This window comes from Vitis riparia, unplaced genomic scaffold (assembly GCF_004353265.1).
Source record: "Vitis riparia cultivar Riparia Gloire de Montpellier isolate 1030 unplaced genomic scaffold, EGFV_Vit.rip_1.0 scaffold618_pilon_pilon, whole genome shotgun sequence".
In the NCBI taxonomy this organism is placed as follows: domain Eukaryota; kingdom Viridiplantae; phylum Streptophyta; class Magnoliopsida; order Vitales; family Vitaceae; genus Vitis; species Vitis riparia.
The window spans coordinates 995-22,769 of record NW_023269713.1 but is presented as its reverse complement, the minus strand read 5'-3'; the positions used below and the strand labels follow the sequence as shown (position 1 = coordinate 22,769).

The following is a 21,775-nucleotide window of genomic DNA, read 5'->3' as shown; positions in this document are numbered from 1 at the left end:
ATGCTGCCACCTCATTTTTAAAATAGCTAAGGGAGGACTAATGCAGCAGGCTGGCGGTGAAGGTTATGGCTTGCATGTTGATGACGTTGGGGATGAAATGGGGGAATGGAGGTGGGGGCTGCTACTTCTGCTGGCGCTCGCGCCGGCGCTGCTAGTCTCACCGCCATCTCCGTCGCTGGACGGAGATCTTGATGAAGAGGAAGGCGACGAGGACAAGTGGCAGGCTTCCTCTCCGGCAGCGGCTGTTGTGAGTGGCAGCCTAGTGCAAGAGGTTGGGATCCCCCAACTTGAATCACCATGAACGAGCCATGCTCGTGACTCACTCCACAGCCCCGCCTCTGACCCATCTCTCTCTCTCTCTAGCTATTTATTGAGTGGCGTTTGAACCCTCTTCTCTTCCACCTCTATCGCGTGCTAGCCTCCCGAGAGGTGGCAGTGGTGGTTCTGTAGTTGTTGGTGGGGCCGAAAACCTTGTGAACAATGGCGAGCTTGCAGAGGTCGTCCAAGGAGAGGAACATGGTTGAGAAAAGGGTGAGCATGGGTATGAAGGTAGGCATGGTGGGCTTGATGATAGAGAGAGAAAAGGTGATGGGGAAAGGAAATGAGGAAGCTGGGTCCTGAAGGGAGGTGATATGTATAGGCATTATGGAGGAGATGGCCATGCATGCGTGGAAATGGGTAAGGCGGGTGTAGTCACTGGGCATGCTGAAGCATGGGGATGAGGGATCCAAAAGGCCATGCAAGCATCAAAGTGGCCATGCGTGTAGGCCGTATGTGCCTGAAAGAGTGAGAAGGAAGTTTTTTTTTAAAGAAATGATAGGAAATAAAAAAAAAGAAAAAAAACCTTTAGACATCGTGCAGATAAAACTGGACTAGATTCACATCATTTCTCTCAAGATGAACCCAGAAACAACAGGTGGGCATACAGTCATAATGAGTCCATTGGAGGCATAGAAATCAACAAGAGCAACCATGTATTATCCACACTCAAATTGCTAAATAATACCCAACTAGGAACGAAGGAGAGCGAATAACAAAAGAACAATAGAGATAGATCAGTAGCATACCTGAAAATGCTCTTTCGAGGTTCCTCCCCTCCAAACTATCAGAAGAAAATCCACCTTTCTTTCTCGCCCTCCTGCTGTGTCTCCCCGCTTTTTCTCCCTTCTTTTTTTCCATTTTTTTCAATCTCAGTTTTTCTTTCCTTCCTTGGCAAGTCACTACTTGCCCTGCTGTTCACCCATCAGCAAGCATGGCCAGCCATCACCCCCTGCTGCTACACGTGCCATGCATGGGAAGGTCCCCCTCCCCCTCACTTCAACAAGTGTAATGAAAAGGAGAAGGAAAAAATTCTCCCCGGACCTCCCTCACTTCAAAAGGGGTCTACACCTTTTTTTTAATTTAAAATGTTTAATATTTTTAATTAAAGAAGATAAACTTGATTATGATTTAAAAATTTTTCTTTGTTAAAATTTTAATTTTTAATTTATATAAAATAAATTTTTAAAACCTTATTTAATCATTTCTATTAATTCTATATAAAATAATATATATTATATAAAAAAATTGTATTTAGTCATTTATATTAATTTTTTATTTTATTAAAAGTTAAAATTTTTGCATACCAAAATTCCTCATTGATAAATACAACTTTTGGAAAAGAGAGTATCATTTTTTTATATAAAAAAAATATCCCTACGGAGAATGGTACTTTTAACACACTTTAATGCTATTTTTCTCATAAATAATTATACTTTTTTTATAAAAAAAAAAAAAATTAATGTGAATGCGGAATTTTAGTAATATAAAATTAATATAAATGATTATATACAATTTTTTATATAAAAAAATATATATATTTTATGTTTTATTTTATATAAATAAAAAAATTAAAAATTAAAAATTTTAATAAAACAAAATGTGAGACCTACAACCAAGTTTATGTCTTCTCTAATTAAAAATATTAAATATTTTAACAAAAAAAAAAAAAAAACTGAGTTCCTAAATCTCTATATTTATTTTTATATTAAATTTGTTCTTACTAAATATTTATTATATATTATTATTTTATATTTAAAATGTCAATAAATAATTAAAATACTAAATATGAAAAATGAAATATTAAAAAAAATTGAAAAGACATCTTCAAGTCAACACATTAAATAAAAAAATAAAAAGATAGAGATATCACGGATGAGGGGAAAAAGAACAAAAAAAAACTGATGTGGTATGGTGTCAACATTATTAAAATAAATAAATAAATAAATAAATAAAATAAAATAATAATAATAATAATAATAATGACAAGCTCTTTGACTTGTTATGTGAAAATAAAAATAAAAATTTTAAAAAAAAATAAATAAATAAATAAGAAAAGGGGAAAAACTTAGGCGGCTCATGAGAGGAGGCTTACAGGCAGCTTTGGAATATCGATTGAGTGCAAGAGTTTATTTCCCTAAAATTCATTTTCTTGGAAAGTCAAAAACTCACACTTTCTAAAAATGATTTTTTTTTAAACACGTGTAAACATGATTCTCCCATTCGGAAATGCCATGTAATGCAATTGGCCTGTGATGTGGACTTACGTCACCAGTGAGTAGGAGAGCAGGTTTCCAATATATGAAAAGCAAAAACAAGGTTCATCCCTGACTCACCGTCCCACTATATAGAGACTGGTTAGGGCTTATTTGGGCTTTGCGATCCCGTGATCTCTCGCGTCTCTGTCTCCTCTCTTGTGGCAAGAGTGAGTCTCTTTCTCCTTGATCCGCGTTTCTTTTATTTTTCTACTGAATTTGAGTTGTTTTCGTAATGGGCTTGTGTTGATTCGACCTGCTGCTGAGAAAATGATGGAAAAGAAAAAGAAAATTTTTAGTATCTGGTCCCCTTTTTATTGTTGACTTGAAAGAACAAAACCATTTAATCAAGTAAACCTAGGACATCCTGTTTTTAGTTTAGGTGGGCTTTCCGTCTTTTGGATGCACCAGAACGACATAGGGCATATTGTTCAATTTTATGTTTAACTTTCATATCTTTCGGTTTCTGAGTAACCAAACAGGAGATACAGGATTTATGTGATATGGAGTAACTTTTACAGTGTCTTAGTAATTAAGGGGGCTAAATTAAAGGGAGAGAAAAGAAAATTTTTCTCATTTGCCTTTATGGCATAACGGAATTGAATCCATGGAAAGGGAATGGATAGAATTGGATTTCATTGCCTCTTCCCCTTTTTGACATTGAGAGAATTTAAAGAAGAGGAGATTTGACATGTTTTATTCTTCACTTTATGAAAAGTGATGATAGAATATGAAGGTAAAAAAGTATCAAAAGTATGAGAAGTGTGAACAGAGTCTTCCTCCCTTGCAAAAATGCAAAATTATACCAGTGGGGGGCACGGAGGATGTGGACAGGGTAGCTGCGTTATTTGGGTGTAAAGTAGGAAACTGCCTGCTACCTATCTAGGTTTACCCCTTGGAGCCCCTCATAAATCAAGTAGAGTTTGGGACGTTATTGAGGAGGGATCCAAGAGGAAATTGACTACTTGGAAAAAACGATACTTGTCCAAGGGAGGAAGACTTATCCTTATTAAGTGCACTCGTTCAAACCTCCCAATCTATTTTATGTCACTTTTTGTAATTCCAAAGAAAGCGAGAATCAGATTGGAGAGAATTCAAAGGGAGTTTTTGTGGGGAGATATGGAGGAGAGGAGGAAGATGTACTTGATAAGTTGGTCGGTTATTTGTAAAGATAAGAAACACGGAGGGTTGGGGTTAAGGCACTTGGAGGGATTCAATCAAGCTTTGTTAGGAAAATGACTTTGGAGATTCCCCTAGAGAGGGAAAGTTTTTGGAGGAAAGTCACTATTGGAAAATTTGGAGAGGTGGAGGGGGGTTGGACCACTAGAGAGGTGAGGGATTCTTATGGGTTGGGCCTTTGGAAAGACATTAAAAAAGGATGGGAGGAATTCCTTCTCAGAACTAGTTTTCGTATTGAAAATGATAGACACACGAGATTTTGGTGGGACATTTGGGTTGGGGATTCTAAGCTGAAGGATGTTTTTCCTACGCTGTTCAGAATTGCTGCCCATAAATCTGCTTCAGTGGCTGACTTATGGGGGAGGCAAGAAGATGGGTGAGGCTGTTGGGAGGTACACTTTAAAAGATCTTTCCAAAATTGGGAATTGGAGGAGGTGGCTTGTTTTTTGGAACATATTTCTGAGGTAAAGGTTCAAGAAGGGGAGGATTTCTTAGTATGGAAGAATGATGGGAAGGGAAAGTTTAATGTTAAATCGTATTATAGGTCTTTAAGGGTTGAGAATTGTTTTTTGTTCCTAGCCAAAGAGATTTGGGGTTTGTGTGCTCCTCTTAGAACTCATTTTTTTGCTTGGGACGTGGTTTGGGGAAAAAAATTTCATAGTAGACATGTTAATGAAGAGGGGTTGGCCTATGGTCAATAGATGCAGCCTTTGTAAAGACAATGAAGAATTGACGGACCACATTTTGATTCATTGTGCTAGAACAAGAGAGTTATGGACTTTCTTGCTATCATCTTTCGGACTGGTGTGGGTGTTCCCAGATTTAGTGAGAAATCTTCTCCTGGAATGGAAAGTTAAAGAGTTAGGGAAGAAGAGGAGAGTAGTTTGGAGATTGGTTCCGATTTGTCTTTTCTGGTATATTTGGGTAGAGCGAAACCAAATAACTCTTCCAAGAGGAAGAGTTGTTAGACCAAAGTTTGAGGAACCTCTTTTTCTGTTCACTTTTAAAGTGGTCCCAACAGTGTTTGGATTTAATCGTTTCCCCTTTTCTGAATTTTTTGGGTGATTGGCATGGTGGTTGGCTTTCTCTCGCTCTGGGTTTTTTCTTTCTTTTTGCAGCCGGGTTTTGGCTCTTTTAGTATACTACCTATATACATAGGGTGCGCCCCCTGTTTTGGCATTTTCTTGATTCAATCTGCCTTTGTCTATATAAAAAAAAAAGAAGTGTGAACACTGTGTCTAAACTTTTTGTGGGGAAATTTATCATTCTCCAATTCCTCTCCTTTATGAATTTAATGGGTTAATTCCTTGTTCCGATCCCCCCATCTCCCTTTTCTCAGTTGACCATTTCTTTAATTTTAATCTAGCCAATAACAAATTATAAAAAGCAAACAATCCTATCTCATTTATTTTCCTTTCCACTCATTGAATTCTTTTCCGTTTGAGATAGAATGAATTCCTCTTGAAATACCGATCTATGTTTCCTTTCCCAAAATTCAGAAATATTCTAGGAAATCAAAGGATATTATTCCAGATTCATGCCAGTGGAGAAAAATGACTTCATTTTAGATCCAAATTCTTTGTTTGATTTGAAGGGCAGTTATTAGTTTGTGGATGTGTAGTGATCTTCCCATACAATGCAAATATGAAGATATAAGCAGTGCTTGCTATGGGAATGATGTTAGAACATGCTTCCCCTTTATTTCATAGTTTGTTTTTGCTTGTAAGAATTGTTGTTAATAAATCTTTAGTTAGATGAAAATGGCCCATTCTCAAAGCAGTAGGTAATTAAGAGTTAAAATCAAATTCTCTTTATGCATATATGACATTTTTTATGGGTCTTTTATGATTTCACATGTAAATATTGGCTACATAATTGCAACAGCTTATCTCTGGATACATAACATGCTTTTAATTTAGCATTAAAATGAAGTCATGTGATTGCACTACAACTGTCTGCCATTTCCTGCTGCCAAAATACATGATAAATGGCGTGCTAATAGTTGATAGAGTAAGGTGGTGTTTATTTTTTTGGCTTTTTGCTGAAAGCAATTTGTTTTCAGAATTTAGGTTGTTTGTTTTTCTATTTTTTCATAACTTATTATAAACTTTTTACTAAATAGAAAAAGTCAAAATATGTAGCTTTTTTCTAAATAGAAAAAAATAACATATTGATTTTTCTTTACTTTTTAATACTTAATAGAAATAAAATACTATAAAAACAAATAACCTAATATTTAACATTATTATGCATTAAGGTTTTATTTAGAATTAAGTAAAAAAACAAACACCACCTAAGTGATTTTGGGGCGAAGAAACATTGAAATTACCCTTACAACCATAAAAGACGGTGTTGAATGTGGCAGTGGGAGCCAGGCATTAAACTTTAGTAACCAATAAATCACTGACGAATCTTATATTTTGTGCTGGGTTTAGGTGTAAATATGTCTACCGTGAGCCTTCCTACGCCATTCTTGTTCAAAAGTGCACCCTTGAAGAAATCTTGTGCCTTGATCAGGAGTCCAGGTTCTTTGGGTTCTGTGAGGAGCACCTCCAAAGCATTTGGGCTGAAATCTTCTTCCTTCAGAGTATCTGCAATGGCAGTGTACAAAGTGAAACTGATTGGTCCAGACGGTGAGGAAAGCGAGTTTGATGCCCCGGATGATGTTTACATCCTTGATTCGGCTGAAAATGCGGGACTGGAACTGCCATACTCATGCAGGGCTGGAGCCTGCTCAACCTGTGCAGGGCAGATGGTGTCGGGATCTGTCGACCAATCAGATGGATCATTCCTTGACGAGAAGCAAATGGATAATGGTTACGTGCTGACCTGTGTTTCATACCCAACTTCAGACTGTGTAATTCATACTCACAAGGAAGGGGATCTCTACTGAGTCATGGAAGGTTGATGGTGGCTCGGTGACATTTGGTAGAATTAGGACATTATGGGCCGGGTGCCGATGTTGGCTATTGAGTATTTGGGATGAGATTTGTTTTATGTTATTTGGGCACATCAATTCTAGTATATGACTTAGCACAAAGCTAGAATTCGAGTAGAAATTCTCAGAATAAATTACTTCTTGGTGATCATATGGGAACTAGTCACTGATTCTGGATTTGGATGGAAAATTTTTTTGGCCTTAAATTCAGAGATTTGGGAAATGTTGGGGTTGGGGTTTGGGTTTTTATAGAGGGGAAGGCTGCTTTGGTTGTGGTTTAAGAGTGGGAGAATGAAGGAGAGATTTTGCAGATTATCATGGGGTTGATGTTGGTGAAAGTGCCAGAGAGAGAAGGGGATTTTGAAAGGAATTTTGTGGGTAGCGCATTTCTGTGGGAGACGAGATATTCCGAGAAAGGGAAAATGAAAGAGGGCATTTTTTCTAGGACAAGCAGAGGGTATTTTTTAAAATTTGGGAGCACTTGTGGAAGTAATATGAAATGATACAAATTTTTAAGTGCTTTTAAATTTGTTAAGATAAATTTGATTTTAGCCCTCCTTTGAATACATTTTTCATTTTTTATTTTTTATTTTAAAAATAAAAAATAAAAAATATCATTTGTTTTTTGACCCATAAGAGGTGTTCATTTGTTTGATCCATACCATGAGTGCGAGGTGTGGATAATTGTTGTATTCCTTGGTTTAGAACAAAGATCAAATATGCTTTGCAAAATATCAGGTTGTATTTTGAATTCAATTTTAAATTTTGCTCATTTATTTTTCTTGCTAATAAGCCTAATTTAGAATCCCCATTAGTAATTTTAAAAGAAAGAATGAAAACATTTCCTAATAGTTGAAAAGATAAAAAGATTTTCTCATTAAAAATAAATATTTAATAAACTTTTAAAAATCGCTTTTGTAAGCAAATCACTTAAAAAAATTATAAATTATTTTTCTAAAAATCCCTTTTTTTTTTATATATAATATAAGGTAAATTTGACTCATCTCCCATAAGCTTTACGGGTTAAATACATGTAATTACTAAAAGTGAAAATAACAAATGAAAAGAAATGTGAAATAAACCGAGAAACATTTTATTTAGTTCATATCCAAACACTAAACGGTTCCTTTTTAAAACATTTTACATAACGTTAACAATGATCAGTCCGTAAGGGCTCATATGGAGTATTTGACATAGTCAGCTTGAGAGGATACACAATAGGCCGGATCAATATTAATATCTATATATCTATATATATATATATATATATATATATATATATATATATATATCAAAGTTTGTAATACATATTACAAGTTTGGTCTAAAATTAATGAAAACTACAGCTTTTTAATGAGCAATAATCCAACCAAAGAGGGATTATTCAACAGACTTAAAAGGGTGTTTGATAAATTAATTTATTGACCTAAAATGACTTAATAATTTAATTTAAATTATTAAATATATATATATATATATATATATATATATATATATATATATATATATATATATTTAATAAAATAACTTAATATCACAAATGAATTTAAGTATTAAATCAAAATAATTAACTTATTCTTAAATTCAATTTTTTTATCTTATTTGTCCATGAGAATATATTTAACAATCATAATTCTATATCCATGATTCATTATTTATAATAAATATTGTTAAATTATTTTATATATCTACAACATTTTAAGTATGAATATTTAATTAAAAATTTTCATATTTCAATTTCTTGTTTAAAATTAATAAAAATAAATATTAATTAAAATTAATAATAATAAACATTAATTATAATTAATGAGGGTAAAGATGTCAACTTAATAACTTAAAATAAATTTTAAGTTAATTTTATCAAACAACTTTCATACTTAAAATAAAAAATATATAATAAGTTTTAAATTAACAACTTAATAATAATTTAACTTAAAATCAACTAAAATTATTAAATAATAAATATTAAGTGTTATTTAACACCCACTTAGTATACAAATAGTCACACTTTTCTCTTAACCATCTCAAATCAGTTCTTCCCATGCAATTAATTGTTTTTTACTCAAAACATTTTATAAAGTTTAATATTTATTATTAAATGACTTAAATTAGTTTTAAATTAAATTATTGACTTAAATTTATTACTTAATTTTTTAATTAGTATTAAAGTTATTTGATAAAATTAACTTGAAATTTATTATAAATCATCAATTGATATATTTATGTTAATTACTTTAACTAATATTTATCCGCATTGATTTTAACTCATATTTATTTTTATTGGTTTTAGTTTGCAAAACATTATACATATATAAGATAATCATAGGATATTTATTATAAAAATAGGTCATTGATGTATAATTATAATTATAAGGATTTAATACATTTTACCCTCCCAACCTATAATGTTTTTTGCACATTGTCCATTCGAGTTCAAAATTGAGCAATGTACCCCACAACTTTTATAATTGCATGCAATGTGCATTTTTTGTGAGACGATGATGCTAATTTTTTTTAACAAAATGACATATGCTCTCCATGTGATCGAGAGCAAAATGATCATTTTTTTGGGTTTATTACACTTTACCCCTCAACATAGAATGTGTTTTGCATATTGCCTCATTGAGTTTCAAAATCGAGCAATGTACCATCTATCCTTTATAATTGTATGCAATGTGCATTTTTTGAGAGACGACATTTTTATTTATTTATTTATATAGAAAGATATGTGATCTCCACGTGATTGAGGACAAAATGGTTAATTTTTTGGGTTTGTTACACTTTACCCCCTAACATATAATGTGTTTTGCACATTGCTTCTTTGAGTTTCAAAATCGAGCAATGTACCCTCCATCCTTTATATATGCAATGTGTATTTTTTGAAAGACGGTGTTATTTATATATATATATATATATATATATATATATATATATATAGAAAGGCATGTGCTCTCCACGTGATTGAGGGTAAAATGGTCAATTTATAAAACCCTAACCAGCTTGCCCTCCTCTTCCTTCGTTCTTCTTTTCTCTTCATTCTTTCTCTCTCCTTCCCCAATTGACTGCATCTCTTGAAATTTCAGTCTTGAAACTTAACTAGGTAAGTATTTAGAGATGGGCTTTGAGGAAGGATGTGATGAAAATAACAAAAAACCCATATTCCAAACCCATATTCCATTTTATTCAAACCGATAGCTCCCACAATTCAACATAATCAGGTTCATGGCTATAAAGAGTTGAAAATTCAACTTCAATGTCAAAGTTCCATACCCTCTAAAAGATAGAATTAAAAAAGGAAAAAAAAACACTTCAATTCGATATGATTACCGTTCACAACCAAAGATCCAAAAAAACCAAACATTTTGAAAAAACCCAAATCAAGAATTTGGAAGACCCACATCACACAATTTTGCAATTTTTTTTGACAAAAATCTTAATGAAATCAAAACTTTTCCTTGGTGGGTATCTTTTTACAAGTGAAACAGATGTCCAAATGCTTATCTAGCATCGACCATAGTGGAAATAAGGAGAGAGAAACAATGGAGAGAAGAAGAACGAAGGAAGAGAAGGCTAGTTAGGGTTTTATAAATTGACCATTTTGCCCTCGATCACGTGGAGAGCATATGCCTTTCTATAAAAAAAATAGCATCGCCCCTCAAAAAATGCACATTACATACAATTATAAATGATAGAGGATACATTGCTTGATTTTGAAACTAAATGGGACAATGTGCAAGACACATTATATGTTGAGGGATAAAGTGTAATAAACCCAAAATTGACCATTTTGTCATCAATCACATGGAGAGCATATGCCTTTCTATTAAAAAAAATTAATATCGTCTCTCAAAAAATGCACATTATATGCAATTATAAAGATTGAGGGATCTGTTACTCAATTTTGAACTCAAGGGGATAGTGTGCAAAACACGATATAAGTTGAGGGAGTAAAGTATATTAAACCCTAATTATAAAATATAATTTCATCAATATGAGTAAATAGGTCAAAAAATATTTAAAATTAAAAATAAATTAATTATTTTAATTTAATACTTAAACTTCAAATATTAAATTATTTATCAAACATGTTTAATCCATTTAATAATTTAAATTAAGTTATTAAGTCAAGTCATCAAATTGATTTCAAGTGTATTTTATCAATCAACATCTTTCAAGACTTATCATATTCATTTTTGAAACATCTTTCCAAAGATTTACTTAGTTATGTTTGGTTCCCGAAAAATACTAAGGAAAGAAAAAAAATAATAACAAAAATGATTTTCTCATGTTTAATTGTACCATAGAAAATTCCCAAAAAAAATTAAATCTAATTAAAATTAGTTAAAAACTTATGCATTTTGAAATTATTTAATTTTTATATTGATGAATTAAAATAAATAAAATAAGTTTGAAATAGCAAATAAAAATAATTTATCGATTTTAATTTTATTTTTTATTTTCCTTCATTTTTCCTTTTCTTCAACTTTTCCTCCCCATTTTCTTTCCCTCACATTTTTCCTCAAATTTTCTGAAAACCAAACATAGTCTTAGTAAGCATTTCACTTCCAACTTTACTCAAGGATTTCAAATTTTCTTCTACTTTAAAGTACCTAATTTATTTAATGAAAGTTTATTTTTCTCCATAGGATTTGTTAAAATACACTTCCCCAACAAGTAATTTTAACAATTAGTTGATAATAGAATCAACTAACAGTGGCAAAAGAAGAAAAACATTGGAATTTCATTCCTGTTTCAAACCCCATATGGCATCAAATATTCTATTCACCTTCTCAGCAACCAAACAGAACATATATTCAACTTCTAATCAGTTCTAATGCAACAATGGCCTGAGCATAGCCAAATTCATGAAAACTACAAGAAGAAAAACAAAGCTACTATAAACAAAATACAAAACCCAACCCCCCAGGATATCAGACTATCTTTTGTTTCCTTCATACCTTGAGCTAAACCTTGCCATTACCTCCTACAGGAACAGACTTTTAAATTCCCCATTTGCAAGCAGGCATAACTGATTGTATGAATGTGTGTCTGCAAACGAAAAGTTGTTTAGAGGCAAGATAATATTATGGAAAAATCATATATTCTATAATGCAATTATCCTTTGATTTCAGCTTAAACTTGAAGTTCAGTGAAGCACAAAGAAATCCAACTCAAGTTCTTTGGGGACTTCCTTGTATTCCATATGGAAGAGGAATGACTCCGTGAAAATTTAAGTTAGAACAAGAAAAATGAATTCGGTAGTTAGTGAGTACCAAATGTGCTACCGAAGTTAGTCCATATTTCAGCGCGAATGGACTGGTTACTGTCAGCAATGCCAATCACCTCAATATAGTTCATTAGAGGAACAGATGGGGGAGAGCCCTTAATAATCAATTGCTGGTCATCCACGGATTTTCCGGTCACAACGCCTCCATCAAATCCAATAACTTGAACCACAGCCCTAACCTTCCTCCCTACATACGTTCGCAACAACTCTGCATTGACAAACACTGCAGGGCTTGATGTATCCATATCCTGTGAAGTAACAACCCCATCGAACTCAAATCAGGTCTTAGGACTAGATTTGCATCTGAATTAACCCTAAGATCCGAAAAAACCAAATGGAATTAACTCTTCTTTGCATGATAGAGAAGGGGAGGGGGGTTGGGTTTCACAAGGAATTTGTGATCTGGCGGCTACGTCTTGCCCAGAAAAGCATTAAGATTTTGGTGCAATGGTTCAACATAGAATAAAAGATCTGATTCTAAGAGTTGTCAAGTTTGATCCTTTTTGTTTCTTTATTCCCTCATCTATATGTTGGAGGCTATTTGTTGTTTATTCTCTCGTTGTCATCTGCCTCTTCACATGTGGGAGAGGGTGTTACTAGAAAACAGCTATGAAAAGCCACTCTCTCCACTGATTTCTTTGCTCTTGGCGTCTAATTCCCGAAGGAAATGATGGGTTAAACCAAAATGGTTCTAGAAATAGAAAGCATCAACATAATGATAATGATAATGATCATTCAAAACCTGCATAACAACTTCTGATGATTTACAAAGCAAAAGCTAAAAATTAAAGGTATGTCCCTACGATAATACCAGGTATGATGAAGATGCAAAGAGCACCAAGGAATGAGAAACCAATCTACTGAAAAGATTTGAAGAGGATCCTTAAAAATTAAAGAACAAAAAAAAAAGCCCAAAACCTGGAATTGTTTCTTGGTAAAGGGGATTATCATCAAACAGTTGATATTCACACCAAGAAAGAAGTAGAGCTGCATATCAAAAAAGAATTGAAGAAGCAGTGAAGATCAATTACATACCCAACACAAGCTTTCTCTTCTGAAATCTTCAAATTGTCGACGGAATAATCGATCGATGTCAGGGCTTTTAAATGGTAAGTCAAAATATGGCGGGAAATTTGGGAGTGGTGGGTGTCTTGGCGGGAAAGCTAAAATGGCTTACTGTCTTTCTATAAGCTGTCTCCTCGTTCCGCACACTTTTTGGTATTAGCTTATTAGGAACATGGTTTGAAATAATGGGCCGTCTACTTGAATTTTATGGACCATTAATAAAATATTGAGACAAAAATGATCGAAAATTTATTGAAATATTTGAAAAAATGAAAAAAATAATAAAATAAATAAAAATATATATGTTAAAGTCATTTTATAAGTATAATTTACCTAAGTATGTCAATGAGAAAAATATTAATAAGATTGATCTTAATAATTTTTTATTTATCTTATCCCATTAATTTTAATTTATAAAATATTAGAACTTCATTTTTTTATTTTAATATTTTTTGAATGAATTTATATTTTTAATATTTTAAAATAAAAACATTCAAAATTAAATAAAATTAAATGGATATATAAAAAAAATTCAAATTCAAATGGTAATAATTTTTTAAAATAGGATTAATGAGATAAATGATATTCATTTAATATTAAAATTATAATTTATTTAATTCAAATAAATTTAATAATATAAAATAAATGATGATGCATATATGATTTTTTAATATTTATATTTTCTATATTTAATTATCATATAAATGATATAAAAAATATTTTTTAAGAAAATTATAATGATGGTTTTTAAATTTTTATTAATCAATTAAATAAACATTTAAAATAAAATAATTATAATTAATTAATTAATTAATTTTTAATAATGAACTTTAACATGTTTGTTGTGAACATATATTTATAAACCTTTTACCTTGAGTTTGAATCCAATGGCAAAAAATTGAATTTAAAGGATGAGATTCTAGAAAAATCAGTAAAAAAATAATCGACTTTGAGTGTCAAATATTGTGTCGACCCTCTCTGATAAGTGAATATGATCGAAATTTCGATGAAATATCGTTGAAATTTTGTGACATTTTCAAACTATGATTAGGAATAACAAATAAAAATCAATCTTTTTAATCCATTTCTTTTTGTTTTTAAAATTGGAATTTCTAAATTTTATTTATGAGGAACAACTTCTAAATAAAAGGTAACAACCAAACATATCATTTAAAAATGATTGAATACGTTTTTTTAGGATTTAAAAAACCTAAAATGTTAATTTCTTTATAAAAAATTGTTAATGACAATAATTTAAAATTATTTACCCAAATTTTAGGATTTGTTTGGAACTGATTTTTAAAACACTTTTTTAGAATAGTTTTTAAAATAGTTGTGTAATATTTTTTAAAATAAAATTTTGTTTGGAAATTTGGAATTTTCTAAATTTGTTTCTTGTGTTTTCAACTATTTTTTTCACTTTCGTCGGTGCTTTACTTTTAATTATTTTCTATATTTATATAATTTTTTTGAAAAAATCACCTTCATAAACACAAATGAAAAATGATTAAAACCGATTAAAATATGTTACAAAGAAATGTTATGTTTTCAGGAAAAAAAAAGTTAAAAACCTACTTTCTACTAGAAAAATACCAAACATGCATATTTTCAAGATTGAAAAAAGGATGTCTAAGAATAAATAATTGTTTTTAGAAATAATTACAAACAAACTCTTAGATTGTTGTGACATCTTTAAATGTAGTATAAATCATCAAGCCACAATAAGATGTGAGAGGGGTGGGCATAAATGTGGAGAAATATAAAATAAAATAGAATAAATTTTAAGTCACATTTGATCATGTTTTTTAAATTTGTTTTTAAAAATCGTTTTTAAGTTAAACCGAATCGGATTCGGGTTCGAAAAGGTACGGTGATAAGTCATGACACCCCTCTAAACCCTAAAGTTAGGTCTCTACTAATTAAGGTAAGACAACTATGATGATTGATTAGTTAATTTAATAGATATCGAGACTGATCATGATAATGATAAGGAATAAGTAAGCGAAATAGATTTGGAGTGTACCTTAGCGATGAACAATAATTGCTTGAAGAGAAAACAAGGTTAGTGCACAACAATAATAAGCATAAGCATATGATATCTCTTGTATATTCTAAACAAGGCTAAATCAGTCTTTCACTTAATAAACATAGTAATGTGAATCAACTTAATGGAGTACATCATGTGCATAGAGTGGTCTCACCACTACCCATTTTAGTTCTGTATGGAATAATTATATAAATTTCATTAATTCATAAATTATAAAATTTATTTGTTTTTTTTAATAGAGAAAAATAGAAAATGATTAAAAACTAAAGAAAATGAAAAGAATGCATGCCAAAAAGAAATTTGGCAGTAAAATAATTTATTAAAAGTTGGATTTTTATTGACCTATAATTTCAAGGATGAATAATAAAAATAAGGGTTAGAGAGTTTTAATTATTTGAAAACTGGATTTTTTTTAAAATCAAATTTGAAGGCATGCGTGAAGAAATAAGGGGTGAATCACACGTGCTTTAAGGTGCCCTTGCACTCTCATGTGGTAGTGAGGCTCAAGGTCCAAAGGTCTGCATTGTTGTACGATCTGATGCTTAATCCTCACCTGCATTCTGCCTTCTTTTGTGCTCTTGCTTCATACAGCACCTTCGAACCGAAAGGTGATCCATTAAGCTTCCAGTGCCCGTATGGCATTTTCCGGATTCTCAAATTTCACAAAACCAAAGCCTCTGAACAACCCATTATTTGAAACTGGAATCTCTGATTATGTACACAAAATTCTTCTTACACGTGTCCCTAAATTCTACCAAATCCTCAGGAATCCCACGCCAAGAACTTCATTAGAAGGGTTTAGCATCTTCCAGAGCACGAGCATCCTTTGCCAAAGCATTTGATGTAGGTTGTGATCCACCACATGTAGTGTATAACTCTGATGCCCGTCGTGGCCATTGAAACATGCAATAACGGGGAGGATGAAGTCACTTGGTTGTCAGGGTATATCACATTCATCATAGAGTTAGGTCCCATGCGTGAGTGAATCTGCAACAGTGAGAGTCCCTTCTCTTTTCCAAGAAAAGGCATCTGAACTTTCACTTTTTTTTTTTTATAAGAAAAAGCACCTGATTTCGCCAAGTTTATACCTCCATAATTCTTCTTCTCATTGTCTGTGTAATTGGGGAGCTTAGTTATGGGTCCAGATTGCTATGTATGATCCCGTGAGAATGTAAGCATTCCATTGCTAGCTAGAGCAATTCCCATTGCAGAACCGTAAGCAAATGAGCCAGAAGGCCATCAAGGTGTTGGAAATTTCAATAACTGTAGCGGAGGTTGAGTCACGGACGGGTGTAGAGTGCTATTGAGACATGTATCAATTGCTTCACGTAAGCTCTGTAGCTGTCCTCTCATAAGTGGTGTTAGTGCTAAGGTTGATGAATGGTTATCTGGGCATTAAGGGAACAGGCAATGAGAATTCTGGAGTGTTGGGATCATTAGTGTTGCAACACCGGATCAATATTCCAAATCAAAGATGAGTTTGTTGGATTTAAGGGTATGGAAACAAATGACTAGCTCAAAAGACATAAACAAGGAACATGATTAATAAGAAGAAAAACTTATCGGCTGAAGCGTGACAAACACTGTCCTTGAAATAGATCCACCCTCCTCGAAGACAAACTTGGTGCACTAGGGTACCAATGGTCCACCTCCAGGATTCAACAACCAGATCTCGCCTTGGGTGCACTCTGTAAGCGAGATGTGTACAACTTGAGTTTTGAAAAAATTCCTCCAGATAGATGTATGAAAATACTCTTTGAAAAATTGGTATTCATATATAGAGAGTTAGGGGCCACATGCTTTTATAGGCCACTAACACAGTCCCAATGGGACTCTACTTGTAATCAGAACATGACTCAAAGTGGAAGGGGATTCTACTTATAAAAGGAATGAGACTCCACTACGGCAATCCCAATAGAAATCTTCCCAAAAATATAAGACTAATAGAATAAAATAAAATAAAATAAAAATAATTCCCAATAGGATTCTTCCAAAAAATATAAGACTAATAGAATAAAATAAAATAAAAATAAAAATAAAAATTAATTACACTCTTCCTACAATCCCCCACATAATGTAAACATAATTTAATTTAAATTTTTTTTGAAAGAAAAAAAAATCCAATGCATCAATACTAGTGCCCAAAGGCTATGAACCAGTCTTAGGACAAATAAGTATTGAGTCACAAAACATGGTGAAAATAAATTTCTATGAACCAGTGTTTCTTGATGTAACTCAAGGGACTTTTATCCACATTGGTTTTCTCAACTTCACTATGAGTTGTATAAAACGGGTTGGCACAAATAGGCCATGCGCCCTGCCTGGATATTCATGAGAGTTCTAGAGAACCTGGCTAAGTTCTCATAGGAAGCGGCCCCACCTTCACTCTCATATAGGTGAATCCATCAAGTATGTTCTGCATTTAAACATACCATCCATAAGGAATATGGTATTCATTAAGAGTAAACACTTAACCTTAATCAATGCAGAATACGCTCTATCTACATCATAGGGATAGACTCTCATACAATTAGAGTTGATAGAGCACCTCAAGTCAAGAAGTGATTTGTTGTTACCCATATGAATCTACTTCATGGAATTTCCATTCTAATAGGTTGGGTTACCACCACTCTTGACTTTTGTAATAGGCATAAGCCACATCCCCCTCGATGTTTCTTCCACTAGTTTTTTTTTATTTTTTATTTAGTGGTTTGGCTAAAGGATCGACCAAATTCAACTCTGACCTCACAAATTCTAGGGATATAACCCCTGTTTCAAGTAGCTATCGCACAATATTGTGCCTTAGGCATATATGCCTATTCTTACCATTAAATATTTTACTCCATTAGGCTCAGGGGAATAAGGAGTAGTTTCGTGAATGATCCCATGATCTTCACAAAAAGAATTAAAGGGGTTGGACTCATACTCTCCTCCTCTATCAGTTCTAAGCCTTTTAATTTTCTTACTTAGTTGATTTTCCACTTCATTTTTATACTTGATGAAAACATCTCTTGCTTCATCTTTGTTTCTCAAAAGATATAACCTTGTATACCTTGAGTAGTCATTTATGAAAGTTATGTAGAATTGTTTAGCACCTCTATTCATTGTATTTTTTAGGTTTCCTAAGTCATTGTGTGTTAAATTTAGTAGATATGATTCTCTTTCAACCGATTTGCAAGATTTCTTTATGGTTTTGGATTCTACACAAGATTCACATTTTCCATGGTTTTCTTAGGACAATTTAGGGATTAAACTCAATTCAGCCATTTTCTTCATATATGAAAAGTTCCTATGTCCTAGTCTACCATGCCAAATATCACAAGAATCAACTATGTAAGCAGAAGAAGAAGATGCATTATTATTGATAATATCATAAACATTCAACATAAATAAACCCTGATTACAATATCCCTTTTCCACAAATGCATCATTTCTGGTTAAAACTATTTTATCAGAGTCAAACAAGATCTTCACTCTTGCTTTTCCAAGCAAAGATACTAACACCAAGTTCCAGTGGATATCTGACACAAGAAGAACATCACTGAGGGCAAACACTTTTCCAAAGGTTAGGTTGAGGAGAACTTTCCTTTTTCCAATCATTGGAGTAGATCTAGAATCACCCATGAACACTTGTTTCTCTCCTTCCTTTACAGTGGTATAGGAAGTAAATGCACTTCTATTCCCACAAATATGCCTGGTAGCCCTAGAGTCTACGACCCAGTCCTTCATATTGGTGACCATGCTCACCTTAGAGGAGATTACTGTTGTGATCACCTCTGTTTCTGCTAGATTTGCCTTTGAATTTGACTTCTCAGTTCTCTTTCTATGGCGACATTGAGTTGCATGGTCTCTAGACTTGCCACAGACAAAGCAAATACCTCGTTTTTTAATAGTTGAGTTCTGGACCTTGTTTGATGCATTGGGCTTGGTCATAGAGTTTTGTTTCCTGGACTTATTGTTTTTGGGTTTGGGTTTTTTTCTACTCCATTAGCCTTAGAAGACAATTCCTTATCTTTCTCAACATTGTCTCTATTTTGGTTTTATTCCTCAATCCTAGTATGGATTATGACATCCTTTAGGGACATTTGTTTCCTTTTATGTTTCATGTTATTTTTATAGTCTTTCCAAGACTCTGGAAGAATCTCTACTAAATAACCAACCACAACAAGCTTGGGTAATTTAATGTCTTCAATAGCTAAGTCATTAATCAACAAGTGACAGTCATGGATTTGAGATGATACATCTCTATCCTCGGTCATTTGGAAATTTCTAAAATTCCCTATGGCATATTTCTGAGTTCCTATGTCTTCCAAAATATATTTTTTTTATTCATTGCATCCCAAATTTCTTTTGCAACTTTAAATTGACAATAAATATCAAAAACTTCATTAGAAAGGGTACTCAGAATAGCATACTTAACTTATTTATTTTCAGTTTCCCAGGTTGGTAACAAATGAGAACCATCTTCTGGTTTTTGGTCAATCAAAATGTGTCCCAAGTTCACTACATCAATTGAAGAGAAAACTCTTTCCTACCATCTCTTAAAGAATATCCCATTGAAGGGATCAATTTTAGAGGTGTCAGGACGGGTGTGAACTAGGGAAGCTTCCATTTTGATATATTTCAATATTGTTGGATTTAATGGTATGTAAACAAATTACTAGCCCAAAAGACACAAACAAAGAACAAAATTAATAAGAAGAAAAACTTATCGGCTGAGGCATGAAAAACAGTGTCCTTGAAATAGATCCACCCTCCTTGAAGACGGACTCAATACACTAGGATACCAGTGGTCTACCTTTAGGATTCAACAACTAGATCTTGCCTTGGGTGCACTTTGTAAGTGAGATGTGTACAACTTGGGTTTTAAAAAAATTCCTTCAGATAGATGTATGAAAATACTCTCTGAAAATTTGGTATTCATATATAGAGAGTGAGGGGTGACATGCTTTTATAAGCCACTAACACAGTCCCAATGAGACTCTACTTGTAACCAGAACATGACTCAAAGTGGAAGGGGATTCTACTTATAAAAGGAATGAGACTCCACTAGAACAATCCCAATAAGACTCTTCCAAAAAATATAAGACTAATAGAATAAAATAAAATAAAATAAAATAAAATTATTTACACTCTTCCTACAGAGTTTACCATGAGACCTAAAAGAAACTGGGTTGGCACATAGGTCGATTTAAAAGCAAATTTTGTAATCAAATTTTGGAAAATAGTTCTCTAATTCAGTTGTCTGCATCAACCCAAAATCATTACTTTGACTACAGACTTCCCATTCTTCAATCACATACCACCTTAAGCAGTCTCCATGTTCTCCTGCAACTTATAGGCCATAACTGGTTAAGACTCTCTATATGGAAATGCTCGTGTCTGGACCATGTAAATCAATTTTTCCATCTATAGTCCCTTTAGTTTGTTGAATGAGAATAAAAAACTGGAGCAAACTATTTTACAAACAACGAGTCCCTCCCAGAGACAGTATATAATGCTTTCTCCAAATTCTTAAAGCTTTCGATAGTAATCATAGGGATGAATCCTTCATTCTAGAGCCTTCAAAAAATGCACCGGTGTAAGAGCCCATCTCCTTTCCCGAGATATTTTCCATACTAGAATACCTATTGAAACAAATATACCCTCCATTCCATCTTCATTTGAGGTGTCAAATGTTTCAATAAACCTTGTCAAGGCAGCAAGATCTCATGTTGATAGTTTGCCAGGACTACTCTTGTCTTTTTCAATTGTTGTAGAGATATTATGATAGCAAAGAAGGTTGTAGTGAAAACCAATTTGGGATACAAATTTAGATCTTTAGTGTAAGAAACCATGTTATTTAACATTGTACCTATGACCAGTGATGCCATCAAGACTGGACCGATAGCAAGATGCCCTGAGTTCTCGAGGATAGAATATATCAATGGGGGCATTAACCTTGAATTACTTCAATAATGGGCGATAGATTCACAAACATTGCATGTCTAATTCCTTATAGGATTGCAAGGTTTGCTATGTTGTGACCAGAGGTATCATGCCTAGTAAATTGAATTAGAAGAAGGCATCCGATATGTAGGGACCCTCTTGCTAATGTGTCTTTGGGATTGTATGTAGAAGGTAGTCATGCTTCATACAAGAATAAGTCATTTTCTACTGAATCAAATCAACAAACCAAGTGTTGTTGCTAGGAAAGTTTCTCAATCTCCATCCTTGTCTTGTATGTTGTTTATCTAAAGTAGAACCAACAGGACTAGAAACCCTGAGAGACCCACTGCCAAAATCCCTAGTTTTTAGGTCAACCCTATAAATCAACTCAACTTAATTCCTTTGATTCCTTACAGCTACAAAATTAGTTTCTAATCCCATAATATGTTCCATGTCAATGACCAATCTATTACACTCATCTCTGTGGTCACCAAGCGTAGGATCTAGCAGTTGCAAATTATTCTTTATATCCAACTTCTTGATGGGTTGTTAGCTCAAAGGCTATGACTAATCCTTTTGCCCATTTCTATGATTGAACTTTTGGACTAAATCGCCATGATGACAGAGACATGCTTGGATAGCTCCTTGGTGCTAGATTTCTCCTCCTTCTTAGCTTCATTAGTGTACTCAATTATCTAGAAGTAAGAAAAACAAGGCCAATTTGACCAATCAACAATCAGTTTCTTAGGGTTTGTAACA

General features: G+C 32.9%; 2 protein-coding genes across 2 annotated transcripts; one reads left to right on the top strand and one right to left on the bottom strand.

Moving 5' to 3' along the window:
• The first annotated feature begins 2,659 nt into the window (after window positions 1–2,659).
• LOC117910134 (ferredoxin, root R-B1-like) lies at window positions 2,660–6,841 on the top strand. Its single transcript, XM_034824191.1, has 2 exons — window positions 2,660–2,743; window positions 6,188–6,841. The coding sequence occupies exon 2, from the start codon at window positions 6,196–6,198 to the stop codon at window positions 6,643–6,645; it is 450 nt and encodes a 149-aa protein (XP_034680082.1). The 5' UTR covers window positions 2,660–2,743; window positions 6,188–6,195; the 3' UTR covers window positions 6,646–6,841.
• Window positions 6,842–11,403: 4,562 nt separating this feature from the next.
• On the bottom strand, window positions 11,404–13,116 carry LOC117910136 (replication protein A 14 kDa subunit B-like). The gene is made up of 3 exons (XM_034824193.1): window positions 13,012–13,116; window positions 11,963–12,224; window positions 11,404–11,738 (listed from the first exon to the last, which is right to left on the bottom strand). Exons 2-3 carry the CDS (start codon window positions 12,219–12,221, stop codon window positions 11,674–11,676), a joined length of 324 nt encoding a protein of 107 aa, XP_034680084.1. The 5' UTR covers window positions 12,222–12,224; window positions 13,012–13,116; the 3' UTR covers window positions 11,404–11,673.
• Between the last annotated feature and the right edge of the window lie 8,659 nt (window positions 13,117–21,775).

What these genes read in the sequence shown, in the direction of transcription:
- LOC117910134 (XM_034824191.1), top strand. Translation starts at nt 6,196, where the DNA reads ATGTCTACCGTGAGCCTTCCTACGCCATTCTTGTTCAAAAGTGCACCC.
- LOC117910136 (XM_034824193.1), bottom strand. Translation starts at nt 12,221, where the DNA reads ATGGATACATCAAGCCCTGCAGTGTTTGTCAATGCAGAGTTGTTGCGA. An exon ending in TAACTTCGGTAGCACATTTG is followed by an intron (nt 11,739 to 11,962) that starts GTACTCACTAAC and finishes TTTCGTTTGCAG; the next exon opens with ACACACATTCATACAATCAG.